This window comes from Telmatherina bonti (genome assembly GCF_933228915.1).
Source record: "Telmatherina bonti genome assembly, chromosome: 9".
NCBI lineage: Eukaryota > Metazoa > Chordata > Actinopteri > Atheriniformes > Telmatherinidae > Telmatherina > Telmatherina bonti.
The window spans coordinates 21,617,590-21,643,978 of record NC_136627.1 but is presented as its reverse complement, the minus strand read 5'-3'; the positions used below and the strand labels follow the sequence as shown (position 1 = coordinate 21,643,978).

General features: G+C 37.9%; 1 protein-coding gene across 1 annotated transcript; it reads right to left on the bottom strand.

The window, feature by feature from the left end:
• Positions 1 to 4,587: 4,587 nt before the first annotated feature.
• On the bottom strand, positions 4,588 to 25,519 carry tlcd2 (TLC domain containing 2). The gene is made up of 4 exons (XM_079246812.1): positions 24,929 to 25,519; positions 24,690 to 24,772; positions 21,550 to 21,632; positions 4,588 to 5,432 (listed from the first exon to the last, which is right to left on the bottom strand). The coding sequence occupies exons 1-4, from the start codon at positions 25,105 to 25,107 to the stop codon at positions 5,052 to 5,054; spliced, it is 726 nt and encodes a 241-aa protein (XP_079102938.1). The 5' UTR covers positions 25,108 to 25,519; the 3' UTR covers positions 4,588 to 5,051.
• Positions 25,520 to 26,389: the final 870 nt, after the last annotated feature.

Here is a 26,389-nt window from a genome sequence, read left to right as displayed (position 1 = left end):
GCATGGGCTACATTTAAACATGTTAATTAGGGGATAATACAAAGTTATTCATATTAAATGAAGCCTTTCTTCTATGCGGAACCAAAGAAAAAAAGCGCAGGCATCTTATAATCAAGAAGTGATACGATTAGCCCACATCCCTGCAATGATGTGATTGTTAGGATAATAACATTGTTTAAACAATGCTGTAAAATTTCACACTACCATTTATTTTTAGGCTGAATTGGGCAGATAGCTTCATTTAAAAGATAATCTGAAAACTGCATTTCCGTAAGTAAGCTAATTTTTTCATAGTTAAATATAATATCTTAGTGTTTAATAAATTGAGGTTGAGTAAGATTTATGTTCCATTGGAGTTGCCGTAGTAAAGGCAGTCTGTTTCATTTGGTTGGTGGGATTTGTAGTTTAACAAAAGAAAAACAGTTCGCCTGAAAGGGTGACAGAAAGTGGTCAAACTCTAACAAACGGACTGAATGCACTGTTTTAATCCATGGAAACGAGCTTCCTGGAGTTTTAAACTGTGGTTGAAAACAAGATAATAAAGAAAGGAGAGACATCAATCATTCCACCCGCAAAGACCCGCAGCCCTTTTCTATTTTATCATATCCTGAAACTACAAATCCCACCAACCTGGGTTACAGACTGTCTTCTCCACTAAGGAGACAGGCATCATACTCAACTTCCAAATATAAAACACTCAAGTGGTATGTTGTAATTGTTTCAGACGCGCATCTTAACAGTTTTCATGCTAGTATTACGGTATTTTTCCATCTTCCCCGTCCACCTTCACTGTCTGAATCAGGCTGACTGATGTTTAACAAATGTAAAGTGGGAAATTTCCATCAACCCATCATTTTTTAACCTCAGTCTAATCAGGGATCGCAAGGCTGGAAGCTGGAGCCTATCGCAGCAATCATTGGGCGAGAGGCAAGGTATACCCTGGACAGGTCGCCAGTCCATTGCAGGTGGTCCATCTAATATAGAGAAAATTAATCATATTGAATGTGTCCTTATAAACTTTGAAACGCAGCAGCTGTAAATCAGCAGGAAAACTTGAAGCACTTCGAGAGCACAGACCTCTGACAAGCTAATAGTGGCTTTGCATGCTTGTAAACCAAGGCAAAGTGTAAACCCTGCTCGAGCGCCGATGATCATTGATGACATCACGGTTAGTGTGACCAGCACCCGGACAGACACACGAGCCCCTGACAGTGGAAAGATCGGGCAGGGTGGGCAACTCGATCCTCGAAGGTTGCAGTTCTGCAAAAGCTATGAGATTCCCAATCCCTGCTGCAACAAACTTGACTCAAATACCGAACAAAAACAACAACAACAACAAAAAACCTTAATATCTGTTTTTAAAAAAAGAATAAAAATTAATGTTGTGTAAAAATATGTAAACAGAATTCAGCAATTTAGGGTTTTACGTTCAATTCAAGTAAAATATGTGTTCCCAACAGAACTTGTGTTGAAACTGAAATTTTACCGAATCACGGAAAACATAAACAGATATGTATACCATCATCACATTCTCATGGAGATTACCATGAAAAAAAAACTTGTCCTTAGACATTTCCCAAGTTTTTTTTTTTTTTTTTTTTTTTAACCTTTCCTTACTTATTCGTGGTGTTATTGGACAATAAATATTTCTGTAAACACAACCTCACAAAGTCTTATGAAAAAGCCATGAATTAAGCTTCAACGCAGATCCATCAAAGCAAACCACATTAATGAAAACGCTTGTGTTGGCACCCAGGAACACCAAATTATGTGTGAATGTGATATTGATCATTGCTATTTACCTGCATAATTTTCAAATTATGATTAGAGCACATATTTGAATGAAATAATCCAAAAATCCTCCCCATGCAATCACTATATCTTACCACTGAAGTTATTCAGCCACTGCCGGCCAATTTTTAATGAATCCTGAAATCTGCAGAATATTAAAAGTAGAGTCAAAGCACTTTATTTAGTTGATCTTTATTATCACATAAAGCAAATGTTATTTTATAAACATATAAAATGGGAATTTAATTACAAAACAATTTCTGCCAAAACATGAAAAAATAAAACTGTTATATGTACATGGTTATATTTTAATGCGACAGTATGTTGTCAGTGATTTGAAAACAAAAGCCTTGCTCTGAGACATTGGTCTTGATTGCCTCGATATTTCAAGGTTTTATCCTTAATAGAGTAATAAAAAAAAGGCATAATTTAGGATACAGGTGTGAAATTTAGTTTACAGTTGTGAAAACAGAGTCTCTGCTTTAAAATAACAGAACTAAATCAAAAAGAGATGAGAGTTCATATAATCACCTGTGTTTACTGTGCATGATCAGAAATAAACAGTATTGTGACATTAATCCATGATTTTTCTGCAACTGTACTAAAATACTTGTGCATTAGCGTTAGCCAGCAATTTATATGAAACCAAAACATCCTACTGGGGCCTTGGTAGAGTAGTGACTAAGATGGACAAAAGGGCAGGAGGTGGAGTGCAGACTACACTAATGACTTGTGTTGACAAGGGTCACTCAGTGTGGAAAAAATCTGAAAATGTGGAGGTATCTGTATTTGTATGACATGTTATCACAATTCATTATACCACACAAGGAAATAAGGAACACATGGCATCATACAAGCACAAGGCCAATATCATTTCAGCATCTACAACACAATTGTAAAAGCTTGCTTGTTAAAAAGAACTTCAAATGTCACCAGTTATCTTCCTTACAACGACAAAGCTGCCCTAAACATTTGAGCTGAAACATGACAAAAAAAAGAGACGACATCAAAGACAGAAATGCAAAAAGAAGATTGCTTAATTTTACAGGAAGCTTGTAATCAGCATCAAAAATAATCTAAACACAGAGTTGTTAGTGCAGCGATGTTCAGGGCTTGCTGCAGGTTCAAGCCTTAAACCATGTTTATGTTTCTTAATTAGCTGCAGCTTTAAGTGCTTTCACCAGAAAGTAAGTTTACAGTGTAGGCATGTTTCCTATGTGTCCATGTGTAATTCTTACACTGAACATGCTGCTGTGTTTTCAACATAGCTGGACAGTGGTTTTAGCGCTTGATCGTCAACATATTTTTAGCAGAGATGAGAAAATATTTACTTCACACAGAGAGAAAGAAGTTGAAAAAAATGTAGCAAAACACGACTTATTACTTTTACTATTAATCAACAATTTCTTTTCATCAGGAAAGCTCACTGTATAACGCCTTCATTTAAGCTTTAATCTATGAATTTTTACAACAAATAAATTACAAAAGATACACAGTTTACTAAACACTGATTAAACACGCAGACAGAAAATAATTCCAAACACAAATGGCATCAATAGTTTCCATGCCTTGTGAGGACTGTTACTCGGAAAGTAGAGTTGGAAGAGTGTGCAGCTGCTATGCGCACAACAGTTTGCTGTATTCACAGATATCAGACCCGTTTTCTCTGACACCCATCTCACCTAAATATCCACATCTATTCTTTCTTCTTGGCGTGTTTCCGTTAAAGGCAAAGATGGCACAAATTTTTTAAAGAGGTCACATGATATAAAATCTAGCGTTGTCTTGGCCACGCAGAAGGGACTGAGGTGTCGTTAAGGAGTCTGGTGTCATCCTTTTGCTAAAAAAAAAAAAAAAGTGACAATTCCTGCCCGTCTGAAAACTCCTACTGCAGACTGAGGCCATCGCAGTAATGCTTCACAGAACATGAATATATTAATGTCAGTTTCTAATACACCACTACACTGTCATTTAGCTTGTTCTTAGTCTCTTGTTATTCAATAGAGTTCAAATGTGCTTACATGAGCAGCAGCCAGTGTGAGCTATACAACATTTTTTTATCTGCCACTTCATGCTGATGGACAGTGGTGTTATTGGTGATTGCCAATAGGGGATTGAGAAGGAAACCCTTCCTGTTTATCATTAAATGATCCACTGAGTTATTTGTATCAGAATCTGCTCGATCTAAGTTTTAATCCTTCAGGATGTACAAATACACATGTCTTAAGGATGATGTTGCTGCCAGATCTGGGGGCTCAAGCTGATTTAAGTATAATGGCTATGTTGTACATTTCTTATTTCTTTAAAGGTTGCTATGACAATTCATGTTTTCTACATTTTTTATATGCTCAACACAACCGTTTGCAAAAGTCATGCTCTTCTGCATTGCATAAAAATAAATCCCGTTTGGCATTTCTCAAAGTTTTTGATAATCATCAGTCATACGCAGAATTAGCTGGATTAGTATATAGACTGTGTTGTAAATCCTTATGTTGTTCACTAAAGTCTAAAAAACAGCTAAATACTGACAGCAAAGCAAGTGTTAGAAAGAAGCAAAGGACTATTTCAAGTTCTGAGGTAGCAGGCAGTTCATAGCTGAGGAGATTTGGAGAAAAAGAAAAAACAAAAATAAAGACATTCAAGTGTGGTTGTTAAATAATAAGATAGCTTGCAAACAACTGAGAAACGAGAGAGGAAAAAAAAAACCTCCCAAAAGTCAATCAAAATACATATACGTGTGTACTTCATTTCTAAATTTGAGACATATACATCCAACTTTTTAATATTGTAATATGTATATGTATATATATATATATATATAAAATTTTATTTATTTTCAATATTATGTAAAAAAAAATTTGTTTCCAATGGTAGTTTGTTTGTTTATTATTGGTAAGGGTTATTTATAAGCAGTGCATTCTCACACATCACTAGCTACAGTTTAGAACAGACTTTACCTTAAACACCCAGTGGGAAAATAAGGCTTTTGGTGCTGTTTTAAAAGGCCTCATGATGTTTGTTCGAAGATACACAAACACAGATGTCAAATCAGTCACAACTGATAGGAAGATGTATCTTTTAGCATGAAAGTGTGATCAATCTTTAAAGTGAGGCCATCTGATTACTCCAATTCAATCCATGTACCTGTACAGAGTGTGAGAGGAACACATCCCTCCATCTCCCAGCCATAAGTACATCACACACAGTTAATACAGTACCAAATCTCAGCCACAGGGTGTTGATGTGGAGTAACAAGAGTTTTACATCTCCTTCTCCTTCTTTGTTTCTCGGGTGCTGCTCTTTAAAAAGTCGCTCCTCAGCAGCCGACAAAACAGGACGATATTCATGGCTGTCATGATGGCCATTCCCACACTGCCCAGCGTGTAAGCAAGGAGAGGCACTTTGTCCCTGTTGAGTACCAGCCAGCGTGTCATCCAGGCCAGCGTGTTGATGCGAAACACCACGTATGTTCCCAGGTTGACCATGCTGTTGATTCGGTAAAGAGTGCCTGCAGCCATGTTGGCCATACGCAGGATCTGCCTGAGGTGGAGGAACACAGAATTTATCTCCACTAGCAGGGCCACGACAGCAAAGCCAACGTAGCGGCATGAAAGCACAGAGAGGCCGAAACAGGTGATCACCTGCAGGGGATGAGAGAGGCACGTAGAGAAGACAATAAGATGGGACATTACAGTGTTGTGATATTATACAAACATAATGTAAGGTTGGGCTTATTAGGCTTAGGTTAGGCGTATTATAACCCCCACCAAAAAATAAAACGGTTATTAAGGTACTGTGAAGTGGATTTAGAGAGAAAACTAGAACTTTATTGGCTTAGAAATTAAAATTAAATTTACATAAAACCATTCCTGTGGAAGGTCGCCACCCCCACAGTTCCTTCCTGCTGAGCAGTGCTTATGAAAGGCTGTGATGTAACTGAAGGATAATCTCCACAAGGTGGCAGCAAAGTCCTTCAAAACTAATCTGAAACGAGTAACCACATCCAACTCTGCAAATGCCGTCTGCTGACTTGAAACAGCAAGGTGGAACGGATTTACATTGAATATATGAAATGTCATAACAGAGGAGAAAGCCCTGATCAAACACAGCTGCAGGGGCTGTGTGGCAGAAGTAAAATCTAGATGACAGAGATGTGTTTATACCCAAACAGTCTGTTCAGCCAGCTCCCCAGGGGAGAGTACTATTAATCATTGTGCTTTGAGTATTTGCACCAATTAAATTGGATTTTTTCCCTCTTTTAACACAAATAGAGCAGAAACCAACGCCACGCTAAAAGTTTGTGGTGGGTGACTTGCGGTTATGGAATAAATAGTGGTGTCAAAGAATGACCTTTGCAATCAGAAGAAGCAACTTGAGTGCATGTGTTTTTCATGTGACGTTTCATGCTGCTATCAGTTAAGCAATAAGACATGTGAGGAGAGCCGGGAGCAGCAGTCAACACGATCCCCCTCGCTGCCTAGGTTACATGAAGGTTCAAAGGTTTGCTTCAATGTCCACGTTTCATAGCTGAAAAATTACTTTAAAAACACCTTTAACTGTAATGAAGTAGATGATAAAGGATGATAAGGCACAAAGATCACCACTGGACAAAACAAGTATTCAATTTGCTGGAAGGAGAATTAATTCAATAATTCTTATTTTCCAGTGCAGCGAAAGGGAAGTTTGACCACTATTTATCACAAGAACAGCGGAAAAAATGCTTCTCTGGGATAGAAATTACATTGCATTTTAAAACATCCTGAGCAAATAGTTTAATCCCAAGCAAACAATCAGCATCACAAAGGCATCATTGCAATAAAGTGACCTTTAACTATTAATTCCTTAAACTGAAAGAGAGCGCTGACCCATGCTCACTTATGAAAGGACTTAAAACCACCTGTTAAAACCACCTGTTGGCAGCTTGCTATGACAAACTGATGGCAGCAGTTAAACTGATGTCAGTGAAAGCATTGTATTTAGCAACAAACAGCCTGTAGATCGTGTCAACATTTTCCACCAAGCTAAACACACATTCAAAATAGAGTGAGATGATCACACATCACCGCTGGTTGGTGACTCTGCTGTGACATGTCTGTGGGAGAACAGATGCTGACTCAGACCGGGTGTGCCATGAGAGCCGGTTATCAAAGTCGATGAAGTCAAAAGCAAACAATGGATCACTTTTGTGATGAGTCGATTGATAACTGGATAATAAAAACATTTCATTTTTCCTTTTAACTGGTTTTGGTGCACAAATCTTTTGCCATTTTTTAAGACACTAAATGAACACATTTTAGTGGGCAAAACCAATCTAAAATTTGAACTACGAAATCCAAATTTAACAACGTCCACGTCAAGTCACATGGAGGGACAAGACACTTTGTTTTGAGTTATCAAATCTTCAATTTGTGACAACAGGCCTCCTTTAACAACACCAAAACATCTGATCAGCAATGACAAGCACAGATTTTTATCATAAAACACACAGGATGACCCGGGATAACATTTACCAACTCACTTGCGACTGCAAATATCTACAAAAGTGGCTATTATGTAATTACACAATCCCATCTAACAATGAATACAAATCCATCTTTAGAAGTGAGTTCATGTTTTCTATTTTAATAACACCTACTGTAAAAACAACTTAAGAGACGGGTGCAAGTTAAGTATCAAAACCAAAGAAAACTTAAGGAACAAGAACATCAGGACCTTCGTTTAGTAAATACCTGCTTACACACATGCAAAGACCAGTTCATAGTTCCATACACACAAACCAGTAGTATTTAGCCAGGTTCACCCAAAGTCTACTCTGATCTGGGAAGATAAAACAAGACAGGACACAGAACTGCAGAGGTCAAAACAAACCGTTGTACAATCCTCTGATAAGATGATTTGATAAGAGAGACTCCGAGTACCTCATAAAGGAAGAGGATGCATAACCTCTTCTGCATTTATCAGTATAGTTCTGACTGATGTTCAATAACAAGACAAATAGCATGTTGCACGTGTCAAGCTTTATGACAGTTAACTGTCTTTTATTGGTGTTTGAATTGTGAGTGCTTTATCGACCAATGACAGTCAACCATTGCATATAAAGACAGATCGTACAGGAGCTTACAAAGTCATAAAAACTCACACCTAAGTTTTATATAAAATCTTTTCAAGGCTTCTAATAAAACATAAAAGCAAGAACTGAGCTATAAATTAGATGGTGCATAGTATGATGGAAACGGATCAGAGTATATAAAGTTATCATCTCCCCTTATGGTCAAACAGCTGGTCAATACCAATAAGTTCTGTAAGCATCGATGGTCATCCATAAAAAAGAAGGGTCAACTCAAACTGTCAACACAGTTGTCAGCATCACAAGCTTAGAGGGATGCACACTAATCTCTTTCCACCAGCCGTTGGATCCATCGAGATGGAATTGATTCAGCGTTTGCTGGATTTGGTCGACAAGTTTGAAGTTTGGCTTTCACACAACAGCAGCAACTTTGATGGTCAAAAACACAATTTAAAGTTAGCATTGGTCAAAAGCCAAATAAAGGTTGACAGGTAAATAAATCATATCAAATTATTAGAAATTATGGCATGTTTTCATGCGTGTTCACACAACATGAGCAACAGAACAAGAGGAGAAACAGCTTTTTTCTGTTTCTCTTTAAAAAGGTTCAGGATGAAGACGTAAATCTGTTTCCATCTTGTTGTCATCTTTTATACATTCCTAAGATAACTGCATTTTAATTCAGGGTAGCTACTTGTAAACAAGTACTGCATAATGAAATCTTACAGCAAATTAAAAAGGAAATTCCACGCTTGTTGCCCGATTTAACAAGGATCAACGTGCAAAACAGCAGAACCTGGCTTTGATGGAAGGATGACAAGAAAAAAAAGAATAAGTTTATTCATTCATTGAGAATAACCTGGGTTCATATTTTGTATTTTATGTCAATACAATGGAAGTGAATGTGCATCTGAAGCCTCACCCAAAATAAAGCTATAATTTTCCCAGGACACTTCATACCCTGCAGCTGGTAATTACATCGTGAATATGAGGCTCATGGGAAACTTATCCAAATGCTGATTGTGTCATTATTCTGTGGCCATTAAATTCTGGAGTGATATTACTAAACCAAAAAAAAAAAAAAAAAAAAAAAAAAAGATATTGGCGCATGAAAATGTTTTTTTTTTTTTTTAAAAAAAGTGAAAACTAAAAATTAGGTAATCAACTTTTGAAGAAGATTCTGTTATACAGTAAAATGATTCAGAAAGAGAATCTTTACAAATCCCATTAGTATTTTCAATCTTTTTTTTTTTTGCTTAGGAATAGTAAATCAATTCATATTTGGGGTCATTAAACCTACATAAAAATCACCTGTATTAAATTCAGATAAAAGCCGGAAAAACAAAGTGATGTGTTTATGAATCATCCTCCCCCTGGCCTCAATTAGGCGTACACTAAACCCTGTTGAGAGACTTCACTTCTTTTGAACTTCAGGGGGTAACACTCCGTCCAAAGGTTGTAGATGAGTACAGTGTATATTCAATGTCAATACGGGGAAATCTAAATTAAACAAAAAATAAATAAATAAATAAAAAGCTCAGTTTTGGGAAGAAAAACATTTTTTTAAGCTAACTTTCAGCATCACAAAAGTTAGTATTAATGGTGTGCAATCAACCAACATGTTGGGTATATTTCACTTAACATGTAACAAGATGCAGCTTTTGGTCAATATCTACACTTGAACAAACACAGAAATTAGATCTCAAAGGAGCAAACTGGCAGGAGATTCAGATAGTGAGGAAAAAAAACAATATTACTGCAACACCTGATGGGTAAAGTAGTTGATCACTATTCTGAGGTACTAGCCAAAAGCAAACAAGTGAATCTGTTTTTCAATTATAAAATTATATATACACATCACAAGTTTAACCTAGCTATAAGAAACAAAAATTTTGAAAAAGCAGGTTAACCTGTTGTATCTACCAACAACCATATATAAAAACAATAAACTTATACAAAATATATTATATATCTGTTTTTTTCTCAAGCGTGCTGCCTATCCAAAGTCTCATGGTAGCAAGGGTCAAAGGTGTCAGGGTGTTGTCTGATAGGCTCCTAACAGGTGGGTGGCAAGTTTGGAGACTAGGTAGGGGGAGGGAGATTTAGCAGACAACAATCCCTTTTACTACAAAATTTTCTTTCATCTTTGGAGTTGTTTCTCCTTTTCATTCATGGATGGAGCAAAGGCACAGTGTTAAATATCATTCAAGACAAAGGAGTATTAATCAAAAAAAAAGAAAAAAGAAAAAAAGAGTAAAACAGTGGTTTGCAAATGCATCCGTTTTTAGATTTTAAGGAAAACACAGTGTGGATGAATGGGCCTGATGTTTGATTTTTGTCGTTTTCACAAGACATGGTTGTTATTTCAGTTTCTTAAAAAAAACTAAGAACATAACACTTTTAGACTTCTAGGCCAGGCAGCCCTTAGTGTAGGTCATAAAGAGGCAGGAAATAACACAGTAAGGTTGATGGAAAGGAAACAACAAGGTAACTCTATAGAGAGATGGTAGCCATATGGTGATAGGCAGACCAGTAGTGGGGTGATGAGCACGTGGGAGGGGTTTGCAAAGGCTCAAAGTCTAGGAAAGAAAAATGGAGGGAAGGATATGCAGCTAGAAGACACAAGTCAGAAATAATTACATGTGCAAGACATACAGAGGAAGTTCAAAGTTTGAAAGGAGACACTGGTTTATCTCAAGGAGAGAGATGGTGGTCTCAACTACTATCATGCGACCTGCATTAACTCTGCTCAGCTGACAGCTGAACAGTAAAACACTTCTCTGTGTCACAGAAATCTCATCAGAAACTCAGCATATGTGCACAAAGACAATTACTGTAAATATGGTTGATTGGCAATGCGTGGCTTTCCATTTGTAACCATGCATGGACTACTTGGATGAAGGGAATGTGTATATTTTCTTTCATTCATGTGCAACATTTAGGTGGGGTTTCCTGTGTGACTGCTTGGGAAGTTTAAGTGGATTGTGGTCACTGGGTGCGAAGGATGAGCAGTGCTTGCCTTGCCTACAGCATGCAGTCAGCCATTACACCACATTTCAGAGAGGGAATGGAAATACAAAGCATAACAACAGCTTTTCAAATCCTTCTCGGTACTTATGAAGACCAGACTACACCTGAAAGCTCTATTGGTCAAATTACACACCTTGTGGCATTAGGAGCTTATTCTACACTTTTCAGATGTTTATATTTGATGGCACAGAAAAATACAAGACAGATATTTCTTGAAAAATAAAGTATTTTTAAAGTAGCATTTTTTTAAACACTAATCTTACAACTATGCAATAAATATGTTATTTAGACACACCCAGCAGTAATGAAGGAGTGAATGGAAAATAAGGTACCTTATAAATGCCAGAGGGAAATTGCAACATTGCAGTTGTTATTTAGTCATTTATTTTTAGCATTAAAATCAGTCATAATTAATAAGAAGACAAAAATGTTTAGTTCCACAGGGTGATGGCTGCTGGCAAAACATTATCTCAAGACCCTTTATTGGACTTGACAAAACATTACACTGAATACACTCAGTTATTTCTTCATGGGGCTGTGCAGAGGGTGTAAAGAATTCAACAGATTTTGCTGGAGAGCATGCTGCTCAATCAGCTCCAGAGTTCTCCCCAGCTCAGAACCAACCTTCCTGATTGTTCTATAAGTCTGTTGTCGATAGAACATATGCATAATTTTTGTGAAGGCACTGAATGATTGAAGCTTGCTTAAGAAATAGTCTGTTCTATCCCTACTTGTAGATGGCCTCTGTATTGCATTTCCAGTGTGGTCTGTAGTGTATCTGAACTTTGAGGAACGTGTATTCCTCCACCACCTTCACCTCTTCTCTCAGGATGTAAACAGTATTTTGTTTACTCTTCTTCCTTCTTAAAGTTAGGGTGCATAATCTTTCCCCGATCTGGCTCGGTTTATTTGCTTCCTCTTGCTAAACAGCCGAGAAAGAGAAAATCTTTGGCCAAAAAAAAATCTGCGAATAAAAAAAAGCCTTGGATCACGCAAGGAGCAAAACCAGAGGGGGAGGAGCCAAGACAAAGTGCCACTTTCAAATCTTGCTAGCTTACCAACATTACCTGCCCCAGCTTTAAGTCAACAAGCATCACTCTTTTTTTTTTTTTTTTTTTTTAAAGGATGAGGTGATTGTTACCACACCTCCACACAAATTGACTATTTCACCACACAGCTTCTTGTCCATCAGTGATACACCCCACAACTGCATAGTCTCTGATTTGTGCTGATAACAGAACTCAGAGTGTTGGAAACCTGGAATGTACATGATGAAGAGAATTAGTGAGAGTACAGCCCCTTGTGGTTTTTCTAGTGTTGCTGACTGCCATCTCAGATGCACATCCTTTGACTGTCACAAACTGTCTGTTTGTTAGGTAGCCATAACTCCAGGTGGCTGAGAAGTACCCATCTGGAATTTGAGGAACTTCTCGCATAACAGATCAGGATGATAAGTGCTAACTGATTGGTCCAGAGAGTTGTACCTTTCCAACAATACACAAACTGTAATGAGTCTTGAAAGACATTCATCAGCGTGTTTAGGTGAGGGAAAAACAGTTTCTCAAGGACCTTTATGATGTGAGATGCTCAGGTGACTAATGTGTGGTCCTTTGGTTCATATGGTTGGGAATTTTAGGTACTGGAACAAAGCAGGATTTGTTTTCTGACTCAGGCTGGTGTTGAAAAGGTGCTGAATGATCTGATATAGTTGTTTTGAGCAGATTATCAGAACAATGGGAGTGACACCATCTGGACCTGCAGCCTTGCTCCAGTTTAGTTTCTCCAATTGTTTCTTCACCTGACTGCAGGAGACACACAGGCCAGAATTGGAGGCAGAGGAGGTATCAGTATATTTTGAGGTTGAGGGAGATGAAGCTGTGTTAAGATCATAGACTGTATATAAAAAGGTGGACGGAACCTCCATGACGTCACCCATAGGTTTCTGAAGAGCTGAATTAAAGCTCGGTGGGCGGTTTCTATCATTGCCATCTTGGCAGGGGCATGCGTGTCGTCCCCCTCCAGAAAATACAAGTATGGGCAACGAGGTAGCAGTGAGAGGAGGGCTGTGTGCGTCATGGTGGATGATTGCCCTTTAGTGAATTCCGAACTGCCTGTAGCTAAGAGCTAACCCGGAGCTAACCAGCTAATGGAAGTAAGTGAGCTAAAGCTAAGTTACATTGTTTACCGACTAAAAACCGCGGTTGTTCTATGTTCTTCTTGCTTGAAACGGGAGATCGGGTACCTGTCAATCAAAAGGACAATCCCCTAAATATGCCAAATATCGAGATTAAGTTAGTTTTAAACGGGCAAGTTAGAAAAAAATTCTCTCCCCCCACAGTTGTCTTGAAGGTAAACCTGACCTATGAAACCATAAATGGATTTTTGAACCAGGCTGTAAACATGTTTATTTCTGCTGTGAAGTTGACCTTTTTAACATGGGAGTTTATGGGGATTCGCTCTGTTTTGCAGCCAGCCCCTAGCGGATGAAGTTTTATGCACTTCCGCAAAGGCTTCACTTTTTGCCGCCTGAGGTTGCTGATTGGTTAAGGTCCATGACTGAGCTGCAGGGTGATAGAGTGGAGGTCTGACAGGAATGCTGTGGGCTCACTAAGGGTATGAGGTGCAGAACAGCATGAGGCATGTGTGGTCAGGAATAAAAAATATCACTGGCTTTAAGTTAGAGAGGGATCAGGGTGATGCAGGTCTGGACAGAGCTAATGAGATGACGTGTGTACTGAACTTATTGAGGAGTATGTTCAGCTCAATAGGCTGCGTCTGCATCGGTACCAGGTATAATATAAACCGCCACTGGAATGACGTGGGTAGACTCTCAGGTTCAATGATATTGAAGAAATGGCACCAACAGTAGTTAAATAGCACAGCAATTCCACCTCCCTTCAGCTTTCCGCAGACTCTTTTGTTGCAATCAGCGCGTACAGTCTTAGAGCAATCAAAAAAAATCTGGGATGTGCTCATGCAACCATGTCCTGGTGTAGCACATAATACTGCATTCCCTGTATTCCTTTTAGGACTTTTGTTGGCATCCCCCCCCCCCCCCCCAAAAAAAAACAAAAAACAAAAACCTCCTAAAAAATTGTAATTTCCATTTGGGATTAACTTAAAAGTCTCACAAGAATCCAAAGAACAAATTGAAATCACCTGAGCAGCGCGGCCTCAAGCCAGTGTAAAAAAAAAAAAAAAAAAGAAAGACAAAAAAATTTGTAATATATAACTTGACAGTAAATCGTCTTTGGAAAAAAAAGTACACTGTATTTAAAAAATGAAACCCACTGACCCACTACAGTATGCCATCACCATGCGGCGCATCGTGGAATGTAGTTTAGCTTGGCACCTACACTTGAAAAATCAGAAAATATTTTCTTCAGCTCCAGCACTGCATTCAGTCCTGAAAACCAAAGCTGATCAAATTTACAGTGATTCTTTTGTACAGATTGACAAACAAATGTCCATAGGTGCACGAGTCTTGGCTCTGTGACACAAAAAGGCTTTGAATATTTGGATGGGTGAAGGAAGAAAATAAGACATGATCCGATAGTGGAATGAAAGGCTCATCTCCAACTATTACAAAGGTTGTTCCTACCACTGTGCTCTTACATGCTGGCACATTCAGCCACTGTACTTTTACAGCATACCTAAGTACTTTGGTATTTCCACAGCAGTTGCATCTCAGCCAGGTTTTTCATGTTTTGGTTCAACGTCATTAGGAGTGGCATTCATGAAAGAGAAATGCGAAGTTCCTACCTTGCATTTGTTCAGAGAGTTAAAAGATTTACTATGAAACCTGCCGAGTGTCAGCTACTTCCATTTTCTAAACCCACTGATGGATAAATACCTCCACAAACAGCATTACTGGTTGTAATGCCAACTGGAACAAACGCCACCTCCTTTTTTCCCCCCACTGTTACTTCTTCTTCTTAATAAAGCGACCATTTCCTCCTTTGGAAAGCATGGCATTCGTGTGTATGAATATGTTACAACTCTTTTCCATTGACTGCAGGCTAAACACACTGCAATGTGAAGAGACTAATAATTCTATAAATCTTTACCCTTGACATTACTCCTAGCTCTGAAACTAGACATGATCAACCGTCTTGTTTAATAACAAATTTCCAAACAAAAATAAGAGACCATTTTTCCATCTTTATCACTTTGGAAGTCTAATATTTCTTAGATTGGTGCAGTTTGAACAGACAACTGTTCACTGTTAAAAGTATATTCCAGTAAAGAAAGCCATGCTTTTTCTGTGTGGTGCAACATTTAGCAAAAATACAAGAAAAAAAACTTGAATGATGAAGATAAATCTCAATCACAGAGTAAACCTTTAGAGTCATACGACTGACCAGCAAAATAGGCCACTATGAAGTGATGCATTTTATCATTTGTTGTCTTAGATACGAGTGAACTGCCTCCAACCCAAATACAATGGACAAGGAAATTCCTCAATATAAGACGTACCACGAGGCGGTAAAAAAGATATAGCGCAACCAACACACACAGGCTTTCACTGGCTCATGTTTATGTGTGGGGGTGGAACAAGCTGGATGAGTAGGTGGATGAGTGGGAATGGAGGAGATCTTTGGAAGTCATACCAGGATGGGGGGGGGGAGACAAGACAATGTGTGTGTGTGTGATATATGGAGTAGGGCTGTGGAGGGGGTGGGGTGGGGTTGCACATTTTCAGATTCCCTCTCAGGAAGTCAGAGGTTGTGCGAGTATGTGTGTGCGTTTGCAAGTGTGTGTTAAAGAGAGAGAGTGTTTTTCATGGGAGCCTGAGGTTCATGTGGAGACCAGATGTCTGTCCTGCTGTCTGGATACACATAGCACAGGGGACCTGTAGCTTTCTTATTAAAAAAAACAAAATCAGTAAAAATCAATATAAAAATAAGTCACACACACAAACAGGCTGGTCCAAAATAATCATATGCACATTTTCAATCCGATTTTCCAGCGTGTCTTATTCAGTTGGCCTTCATTATCATCAGTATGTGGCATGACAGGGTATTGTTGTCTTTGTGTTGCTCCGACCTTCTCAGCTCACTTAGCTGTTTGTTCTACTCATATTTCAGCAAAAACAAAAGGAAGTTTCCAGCACCTCATGTTGTGCAAACTTTGTGTTGACACAAGATGTGGGGACGAAACTTTCATTCCATGTGGAGTGTCATGCCAGAGTGTGGGTCAAGAAGGAGGAACGGCAGATCCCACAGATTGTGAATATCTGGAAATATATATGTGCTCTGGCTTGCAAAAACAAATTCTACATGAGCAATTATTAAAAATTAAGTGATGCAGCTATTTTAAGCATTAAAAAATTACAATATGTTTACATCACATTTTTATATAAATTCAGAATGAATTATTCAGAATTAAATAACCCCAAAAGAAAAGTGTTCTCCTTTGCATTTGTATGGAAATGGGAATTCTGCTTTAGATCTGAAGGATGCTGATGTGACGTAGTTACGTCTACTGGAAAAAAACAAACTCCACTTCCTGTTTCTTTCTTTTGTTTTGGAATACTACATAATGAGAATTATTTTTCCTTTGATTTTAATTATAATTATGAAGCACCAGCTCAACCGAAGCACATTACGACACTTTTTGCAGCTGAGGAGGAGAAGGGAGATAAAGTACCGGAGGAGGGAGGTAAAAGACAGCGTAGAATATGTGCGTCATTGCAATGGGACAAGGGAACAAGCATGGGCAGAACAACCGGAATTAACTTAAGTAGAATAAATGTTTATGATAGAAGTATTAATCCGTTTGGATTTAAAATGGTAATAAACCAGCCTCGTACTTTGGAAGTAAGTTCAATTGGGAATTGTCATTTTCATGTGGAATCAGGTGTTTACATGGTAATTTTTTTCTCTTTAAATTGGATTTAAATTTCAGTCTGATTTAATGAGGAATTAAAAGCCTCATAAATGTGGCCAACTGATTTATGATCAAATGACACTTGAAAGTACATCTAATTCAATGTCACTTTAGACTTTCAGTACAATGTGGAAGGACTAACCATAGCACAGAAAGAAAGATGCATTACCGGTAAATGAAATGGCAAACATGAGAATAAGGATTCATAAGGTTTTGCATAAGTCAAAAAGGGTGGATGATTTGCAATAGGTATCCAGTGCCATGTACAGTGACACCAGTGATAACCATATACATTATGTTGGTGCTTAAAAGGGGACATTCCCTTATGGTCACATGACACTACCTCATACTCCTCCCACAAATATCTATTTACATTCTTGGTAAACTGAAACAAGTTCCATTCATGTCTGAAATTGGTTTAAGATTAAAACATTAAAACAGGACTGAGTTTAAAAGTGAAAACATGGTTGACGATTTGAAAGACACACACACACACATCATTGAGGACTTGAACTCTTGCAATAACAGTGCTCTACTTTGGTGTTTCTACACAGAAAACTGTGTACCATGCACTGGTAGATGTTTTAAAGGAAAAAAAAAACGAAGAAAACTTACTTAAGATTATTATATTTACTTTATATTTCACTTTATTTGTGACTTACCACTCGTGGATTATGTAATAATTGGAATTACAGATGGAAGCTGAAAATGGACTGAATTCCCCAGTGTGTTTCAAAATCTGGACCTTTTTTTTTTCAAGACATGTAAGTTTTCCATATAATATAATGTAGAGGACTGGAGGGTCTTTGAAACAGTAATACAGCATATTGATGATGAGTAAATAATCCTTTGTGAAATAAAAATATAGATGTGATAGGTTGAACCTGGTTTGCAATTCCTCAAAGTGTCACACAAAAACTAAGAATAAACCATTAAAGAAATGCAATTGCAGAGAGGATTTAAAATGCAGGGCAGGAAAAAGTGCAAATGGAAAAAAAGAGTTGGAAAATACATTTACAAATCACAGTATTAAACAAAGAATTGATATTGCAATTAGCAATTCCTTTTTAATATTGTCATTTAATTGCAAAACACATTGCAAACTAATTTATTAGTATGAATTCATTGTTGAATTTTAAATGATATTGACCAATCTGACCAATTTTCACAGACCCTCCAGAATGCAATGTATGTATGAACAATAAAATTTTGTTTGACTAAAATCATCATCAAAACCCTAAAACTCACATGTACTTGCTACAGACTGAGTAAATAAGAGTCAATTAACCTCTGATCACCAGTGTTGTTGTAGACAAGATGCTTTGGCCCATGTGCACAGAGATAACTAAATTCTGCCTAATGAGAGAGGGGTGAGAGACATTAATGGAGGAAAGTAGCAAACATTCTGCAAACTCCCAAACTCCCTCAATAAGAAAAAGAATAAGAAAAGAGAAAACACAGGGCCAAAACAGATTTCTGATGCCTATCACAGAATAAACTTTAAAAGAGAACATGAGGTAAAGCTGTTACTTTTGCTTTCCTTCTTGGAAAAAATGACCTACATCTCGGCTTCTGCCTGGCATCCCACTTTACACATTTTTAATTAGATGTTCAGTATTTCCAAGACTCACTGGCAAATGAAGCTGAAAGGCACTCAAGGGGATTTAGCTTTTCGTTTTACCAAAATGGCAAACAATGCTTGTTTTACATTTGTCTCTTCTCACTGAATTGTTCCAGAAACTATGCATCTTACTCTGATGTGCTACATCATCTTAGAATAATGTTTATTTTATTATTAAATCTCTGCAAAGGTTTTTTATTTTATTTTTTATCTTTAACAGTAAAGTAGCATAGACGTAACTCCAAACATTGCTTCCAGCAAAATTTTTTATGTTCCTGCTTTCTAAAGGAAGATCAAGGTTGTGGCAGACAAAATATTACCAGCCTTGACTGTGACATGACCACAATTCCTCAGACAGCAACAAAAACTTGTATTCCCAACTTCACCCAAAAAGAAATTAAAAATAAAAATAATTTAAAAAAAGACTTTCATTGAATGTGTTAGTGCCATTTCTTCAGAGCTGCTACAGCAGAGATCATTAAATCTGCTGCTTGATGAGATTGTTGGCTCCCCACTGGTTTGTTTCAAAGATGAAAACTCAATTTGCAGATTACAGACAAGAACCAAGAGAAGCAACAATCAAATGTGGATTATGATGGTTAAAATCAAGTAAAAGTTTAATATTATAAACAAGAGTCATAATGAGGCTCAACCGTACCAACAAGGTTTGTCTCATACAAGCTGAATTCACACCTTAGCTTGAAACTGTGTTGATGATTACAATAAGACTTTACATTACAGCTTCATGTATTAAGGTTACTGCCACTGAACTGGATCAACATCAAGATATATGCAACCATCAACTAGTATGAGAGGGTGCAATAGCTGTGGCAACACCTGTGACATTCAAAATATATCCTGCTGTTTTCATACACAAACCATCTCCTGCTTCCGCAGTAAAATAACATTAAGTCAAATGGCTGAGTATGATTGAGTGTCATGCTTTGGCTGTACTAAAAGTCTCAGTCAATATATAACTAAAATAAACTCTTTGCCACTTGTGATAAAGCACTCAAACTTTTCCATTCAAGATAGACCAGCAGATTTTCCCGTCACCTTGTTAATTCACTCAGACAAGAATGCAGTCTGATACACCATGCATTGTTTGCTGGGTGGATGTGATCAAATATGTTTCAACATGCTGTTTCCATCAGGTGCTAAGAGAGTTTTAACTTCAAATAGCCTCTTTGCGTTTCTATTTGTACATGTGTTACCATCCAAAGATAGGCTTTGCTGAAATTGAGAAAAATGCGAACAATAAATAAATGAAAGATGGGACAGAAATGAAGAAAGGAACATAAATGCATTAAATAAAAAGGGAAAAAAAACAAAAAAGGGAGAAGGAGAAAATGAAGCTAGGCGAAGACCTGATGAACGATATCTTTACAGTGGGATCAAGCAGTGGAAGTCGCAGAAAAGCATGAATGAAAGTCTTGATGATGATACAACAGAGCAGCAAAGGGATGAAAGAAGTAGACTTAGTTCTTTGAAAAGCACAGGGAGTCATGTGAATTAGAGAGAAGTCTCCATCCTTCCCACACTAATGACAATTGGAAGCCAGCTGGCCGAGCCAAAGCACCCATTCAGTGGACATACAGGAAGTGAAGAAGAAAAAGAAAAGTCTTTCAGGAAAGAGAAAAGCCATCTTCTCTTTAACGCTGTTAGGCTTTTTTCATTAAATATAAAAGACATTGCTGAGGCAACCATTAAATAATTACATAAGATATCTAAAAAAATCCATACTACTGGCCCTACCTTAAGTACTCTAAATTACCAACAACAACCTTATATACATGGAAAAAAACAAGGACTCAAAATCAAGTCTTAAAAGAAAAGAAAACAAAAATTGTTTTTCATATAACAGCAATTTAATAACAACAAAACTTTTCAGGCTTATATGACCCAATAACCAATGCACTGGTACAGGTAAAACCAGCAATGGACATCTCAGAAATGCTCTGGTTTTGCTGGTTGTACTTGCATAGAGGGACATTCCTAAAGCCTTGACAACAATCATTTGCATACGACACCCAGCAGAGATGTTTGCTGGTATGTTGAAAACATTCCTTGTGTGTGAATACGAAGGAGTTTCCGTCTTGCAAATGTAACTGGGACACCAGCATCCAATATACAGTAAAAAGACATTCTCAATGACCTACTTTTCTTTAAATATTTCAAGAAAAAACCCCAAAAACATACATATAGCTTATTCAAGGAAAAATGAATAAAATTTGCCTGCACAGACATCTACACATAGATATAAAGTCATAGCCGCTACGCAAATCTATAGCAATCCCTTAAATCCAAATTTTCTGTGAGGTGAAAAAGATCCAATAAAAAGAGAAAAAGTAAAAAAAAAAAAAAAAAAAAGACAACAGAAAGCACTACACAACATCACCTTGGATGTAGGTCACGACGCCAAAGAGAAAGACATAAAATTTATTCACGGATGTACATCTGTATTCCCACCACAGGGTCTTTCCCTGTTGTTTGTCCTACACTGCATGAAAGAAGGGATAATCTATCTGGCCAAAGCTTCCAACAGGAAAATATCTCAACACGGCAGCATGCTGAGGGTCATCGTGTCATGAAAAGGCCTGGCTTTGATTGGAATCTGATCGGCATTGTTGAGCAGTAAAGCAGTAGTGAGAACCGTGGAATCTGATCGGCATTGTTGAGCAGTAAAGCAGTAGTGAGAACCGTGGAATCTGATCGGCATTGTTGAGCAGTAAAGCAGTAGTGAGAACCGTGGAATCTGATCGGCATTGTTGAGCAGTAAAGCAGTAGTGAGAACCGATGGCGTCAGGTAGAGTTCAACGTCCTGAAGAAGTGATCGAGGGTTGAATTTCTGAAGAGGTGTATGTGTGTGTGTGTGTGTGTGTGTGTGTGTGGGAATTCACAGAAGAAGGATTGTCTTTTTGTTTCTTCCTCACTTGCTCTTTGCTACTTGACAAGAAAGACCGGTTTCTCACATCTGTGCCTCTTACAGGTGTGTCAGTGCATTGTTTGCACTTTAGGGAACTACCGCACATTAAAAAATGAGGATGAATAGTGAAGGCATAAAATCCATTCATTTTAAACGCTATTGGCCAAATGATAAAACCTAGACCAAAGCTTATTTTCATGTGTCACCAGTGCCTTAAACACCTACCACGATGTGATGAAAGAGAAGCTCCCAGGACTGACTCAGCTTCTGGTTGCTCACCATGTCAAAGAAGTCATAAATGAAGTAACCTGGAGGGAAACACAGCATTTGGTCAGAGTTAATGTCATCTTTTGGTTCAGCAATTCATTAATTAACCAAATCACAACAAATTTGTTTGACAAGCACAGCCTTGAAGCTAATCAACTGTGTCAAGGGGGGCCTGCTTCCATGACGACAGCGATGGAAACCAGGGTGCTTCTTGGAGAGGGGCTATTCATATCTGCCACCCCCACCCCCTACCCGCCACCAGCTGTATCCATGGCAACAGCTTTTCACAGTACTGGAAAAATAATGAAAGGTTGAGGATGGGGACAACGAGGTACGAGGGAGCTAGGGGGCTTTGGCGGGGCTGGAATAACCCCAATTATGTTTGAAATGTGATACTCATACCCTTCTGTTGATGTGATGACATGTTGGGTTCATCTCATGAAAAACAAATATGCCACCTGCCACAAAAATACAATCTGGTGTTTAATTTGGTGTACTGGCCCAATTGTGATCATACAAGTGTTCAAGTGAAAAAGATACAATTGGTGGTGTCGGGACTAAGTTGTATGCTGGTTTATCCATCAACTGAAGGAAATGATTACATCAAATAACAAAAACCACAACTCTTATCCTGCCAGTTTGTTTTGATAATGATTCATTCAGTACTGTCTGACACATACGCGTGTAGAACAACCAGGTATTCCAAGGTATGACTGAGGAAAAAAAACCAAAAATATATGTTCCAAGATGAGCAGTTTTCTTTACGCAACATGGGAATGATGCCAAAGTAAAGCCTACACTGAGAATAAGAAATCAGACAAGGCTTGACTTTCAATTACTCCTTTTTAATGACATATTATTTATTTATTTATATATATATATATATATATATATATATATATATATATATATATAAATAAATAAAAGTGTGAAAGCACACTTGTGTTTTTTTTTTTTTTAGCTCAAGATCTTTTCTACAGAGTAGCATATTTACACAAGCTGGCATTCCTTTTTTAAACCAGTTAGACAAACCACATGTTTTCAGGTTGATACATGGCTTTAAAGACTGCTTGGATGACTGCAAAACTTGATTAAGACAGCTGGCTTGAACTGACACTGACTGCATTACTGTGACTTCATATTATCCGGGTTTGTAGATAATTAATGTGAACAGCAGTAAAAATATCTCTTTTTTTGGTATTAGTGGTAACAAACCAACAACACAGAACAGACATGATTCTTTGAATTGGTGGCACCACAGAAATGTAAGCCTTTAATAGAGACAAAGAATTTTTCCACACTTAAAAGAAAGTTATATTCAGTTTTTTTCTCATGACTAAACAAGATTTTCATTCAACAAGAATGTAGCATGTTTCTGTGAGGTTAGCAGAGTGGAACACAGTAAGAAAGAATGCAGGAATTCTCTAAACTTGTTGAGGTCTCAGGATCCCACCACATTTTGGGTGGGACGGTTTGACAGCAGCACTTGTGTGCATGTGCGTGGGTGGCTGACTCCCTGTACGGTTACTGGTATCTGATATGGAGGGCTTGCATAAATTGACTGACTTTTTGCGCAATTGCCGTTTTGATGATGTCACATGACTGGATGGGGTTACGCCTGGTGCCTGGGACTGATTATAAAGCCCCTCATTGATCTTCACATACCAACACTGCTCCTCGGTTTGCCAGCTTCCAGGGCCGGGCTTCCTGAAAGAATGTCAAACATCCTGGGAATCCTCTGGGAGCCCTTGTTGCCCCGTGCAAATCCCCCAAATTTGCAGATTTAAGGAGGCTCATGTGCCACTAGTTGCTCTAGAACAATTGAGGTAATAATAAGAAAAAGAGAAAAACAGGGCAGGTTGCTATTTTAAGAATGTGGGGTAGCATGCGGTCCTGAAATCATAATGGAGTTAGAATAAATCTAATTTTTATAAGGACAATTTGGTTTACAGAGAGTAAATGGTAATATTCTTTGTAGTTGCCACTATACAGAGTACGTAAGAACTCAGGATGTAAACTTCAGTCAAACATGACTACATAGTTATTTCTAGAGAGAAGATATGTTTTTGCAAACACAACCCACCAGCTATGATGTCTGTATTCAATTTATGGCCGAGGCTTTGGTGTGCTATCTGAAACTCTTTAAGGGCTCTTTCAAAAAAGGCCAGTCAGCCTCGATTGATCTGCTGTCTCAGTAAAAATGAGGATATTTTATCTATCTATTAACGTTGCTGCAAGTGCAACTAGATGGTGGAAATTATTGGAAAATATTTGATATTTGGAGGAGTTCACCGAACAGACCAATAAAAACTCAGAACTTTACCAAATGTCTCAAATTTTCAAACCCTGATTACCATAAGTTTATATATTGTATCTGCAAATAAAACTTAATACATAATGGTGCCTCTGCTGATATATGGGCCTATGAATGCAGAATCTGTGACATATGAACCTTGCTATTTCGGGCCAAGCGGTTATCCGCTTAGAAATCTCAAACCATTTGTCAAAAAGTGTCTCTCATCATTTCTCAGCACATTTATGGAAATTATTACTGCAGTTTAACAATATAATCAAGGTCTCAGACTGAGTTTTATCTTGTTCTGATGATTACATAGGGTTTTGCTACACTTCATCTAACAACTACGACTCTTATCTTAGTAGTTTAATTTTTATAGTGATTCATTCAGGATGGTCTGACACATACATTTCAAACAAGCAGGCATGCCGAGGTGTGACTGAGAAAGACAAACAAAAAAAAAAACTTCCAAGGAGTTTTTTTCCGCAACATCGGAATGATGCCAAAAATCAGCAATGTCAAAAGTTTCTAGTTTGTAATCTTCCCATTTAAAAAAAATCATCACAGCTCTGTTGTGTTGAGTTGCTTTGGTGACATTGCTATTGTACACAAAGTGAAGCACAAGGCTTTTTAAACTCTGAAGACATAACTTTCAGTGTTCAGTATGAGCACTGATCGAGCATCGTGAGGGAGACTAAACACTACCTGTAGCTTGCTGACTTTCCCAAAAGATGTGAGCAGAATTACACCAACACAATCTCATTCAAACACACTGAACAGTGAACACATAGGCGCAACTCACCGATTGAAAAGGACACCAAAGCATGAGAAAACACGGAGTGAGTTTCTATCAGGTCCTCTGCCATCTGTGGTTGAACGAAAAAGCTGGGAATAAAAAAAAAAAAAACAAAAACACAAAAATGAATATGAGCAAATAGGCACATAAATAACTGTATTGATAACAAGCGGAGCAAAAGCATGTAGGTTGTTAAGCCAATCGCTTTAAGTAACATTCAGGTTGGAAAAGCAAATGTAACTTACCAAAGCACTGCCCATATCGCTGTGATGAGGCTATGCACGAACGATGTGGAAATGTTTCTCCATTTCCATGCATTCCTGCAGGCAGACTCAGGCATGGGGAGTTTACTGACCCCGGAGTTCACCAACCTGAAAAATCCTATAGAGCCTCCGGTAGTTACAATTACTGACCTAAGCTCCATTGCTAAATTGTTTGTCTAGACGACGAAGCTTTCACAGGCCACGGTGGCCCACGATGTGAGCAGCGGAAAAGCGGAGGAACCGACGACTATACGAGCCTACTGCCGCCCAAACAAACAGGCAACACCGTAGGCTACTACTAGTTTGCGATGGACGAGACAATCAAGTAAACATTCCGCTCTTTTCCTGGTAATTCCCAATCACACAAACTCAACAAGGCGAGAGAAGCGAAAGGATTTCACGATTCCCGTCTGCTGACAGAAAACTAAAAGGAACCAGGCAAATGATTTTCCAATGACACTGACTGAAGGCTGATCGATATTTTCTGTAATAATCCTCTTTTGAAAAGCGCTTTGGTCTCAGGTAAAACCAGCAGGCTTGAATGATGACTGCAGGTGTGAATCTCGGTGACAGTTGTGAAACCGCCCTTTTGTAAAACACCATCCACTGCTTGTGTAACTTTTTGACATCAACAGAAACCAAACAACAGCGTCTCCCCGCCCTACTATAAAGGGGCGCGGCCAGGAGCAGTTTTCACGTGTTTTGTTGCGTTCACGTGTTGTCAGAAAATACCCGGCGCAGTTTTTCAAACAGTCACTTTACTAAGAAGTCTTTATAATTTAGGTCTTTATAATTTTTGTATCAAAATAAGATTTAAAAAAAAATTTTAAAAAGGCGGAAAAGGGAAGAAACAAAAAGATGAAAAGGTCAAGAGGTGACATAAAATTGTATCATAGAGCCACAAAATTGCCAGAAAAAGCTGAATTTCTTTCCAAACAACACAATTAGCTTTAAAACAGTTAAAATCAAATGCAAAAAGGCAACTGATTCATGCAAAACACTGACATGATAGACATAAAACAGTGAGAAATCATATGTACATGGTTGGTTCTTGTTTTATCTCTTGTTCAAGGCTGGCTGGCTGGTCCACCGGGAAAAGGCGTGAGGGCTTTTGCATTGAAAGCCTTCACCCAAGCACACTCAGACGCCACATGTTTTAAACATTGACAAATCAATATTATGGCCTTAAGCCCTTTCTTACTATCAGCAGGCATGATATTGTCATATTCATCATGCCAGCACAGACAAAACGAAACAGCAAGCAATATCATAGACGTAAACTTTTATTGCAGTACAAACAACATATATTAGATGTGACTGGATTGTTAATGTTCTTTTGAAAATATTTAATCCTAGGAAATTTGTTTTTTTAAATTAATTTTTTAATGAAAATGTCCATTTTAAGAGCAAAAGCTAACAAAAAAATTGTTGTTTGTAGTAAAA

Excerpts from the sequence above, each read along its gene's own strand:
- tlcd2 (XM_079246812.1), bottom strand. The coding sequence starts at position 25,107 with ATGGAGCTTAGGTCAGTAATTGTAACTACCGGAGGCTCTATAGGATTT. Across the intron at positions 24,773-24,928 it reads GCGATATGGGCAGTGCTTTG|CTTTTTCGTTCAACCACAGA; the intron begins GTAAGTTACATT and ends TTTTATTCCCAG. Across the intron at positions 21,633-24,689 it reads TTTGGTGTCCTTTTCAATCG|GTTACTTCATTTATGACTTC; the intron begins GTGAGTTGCGCC and ends GTTTCCCTCCAG.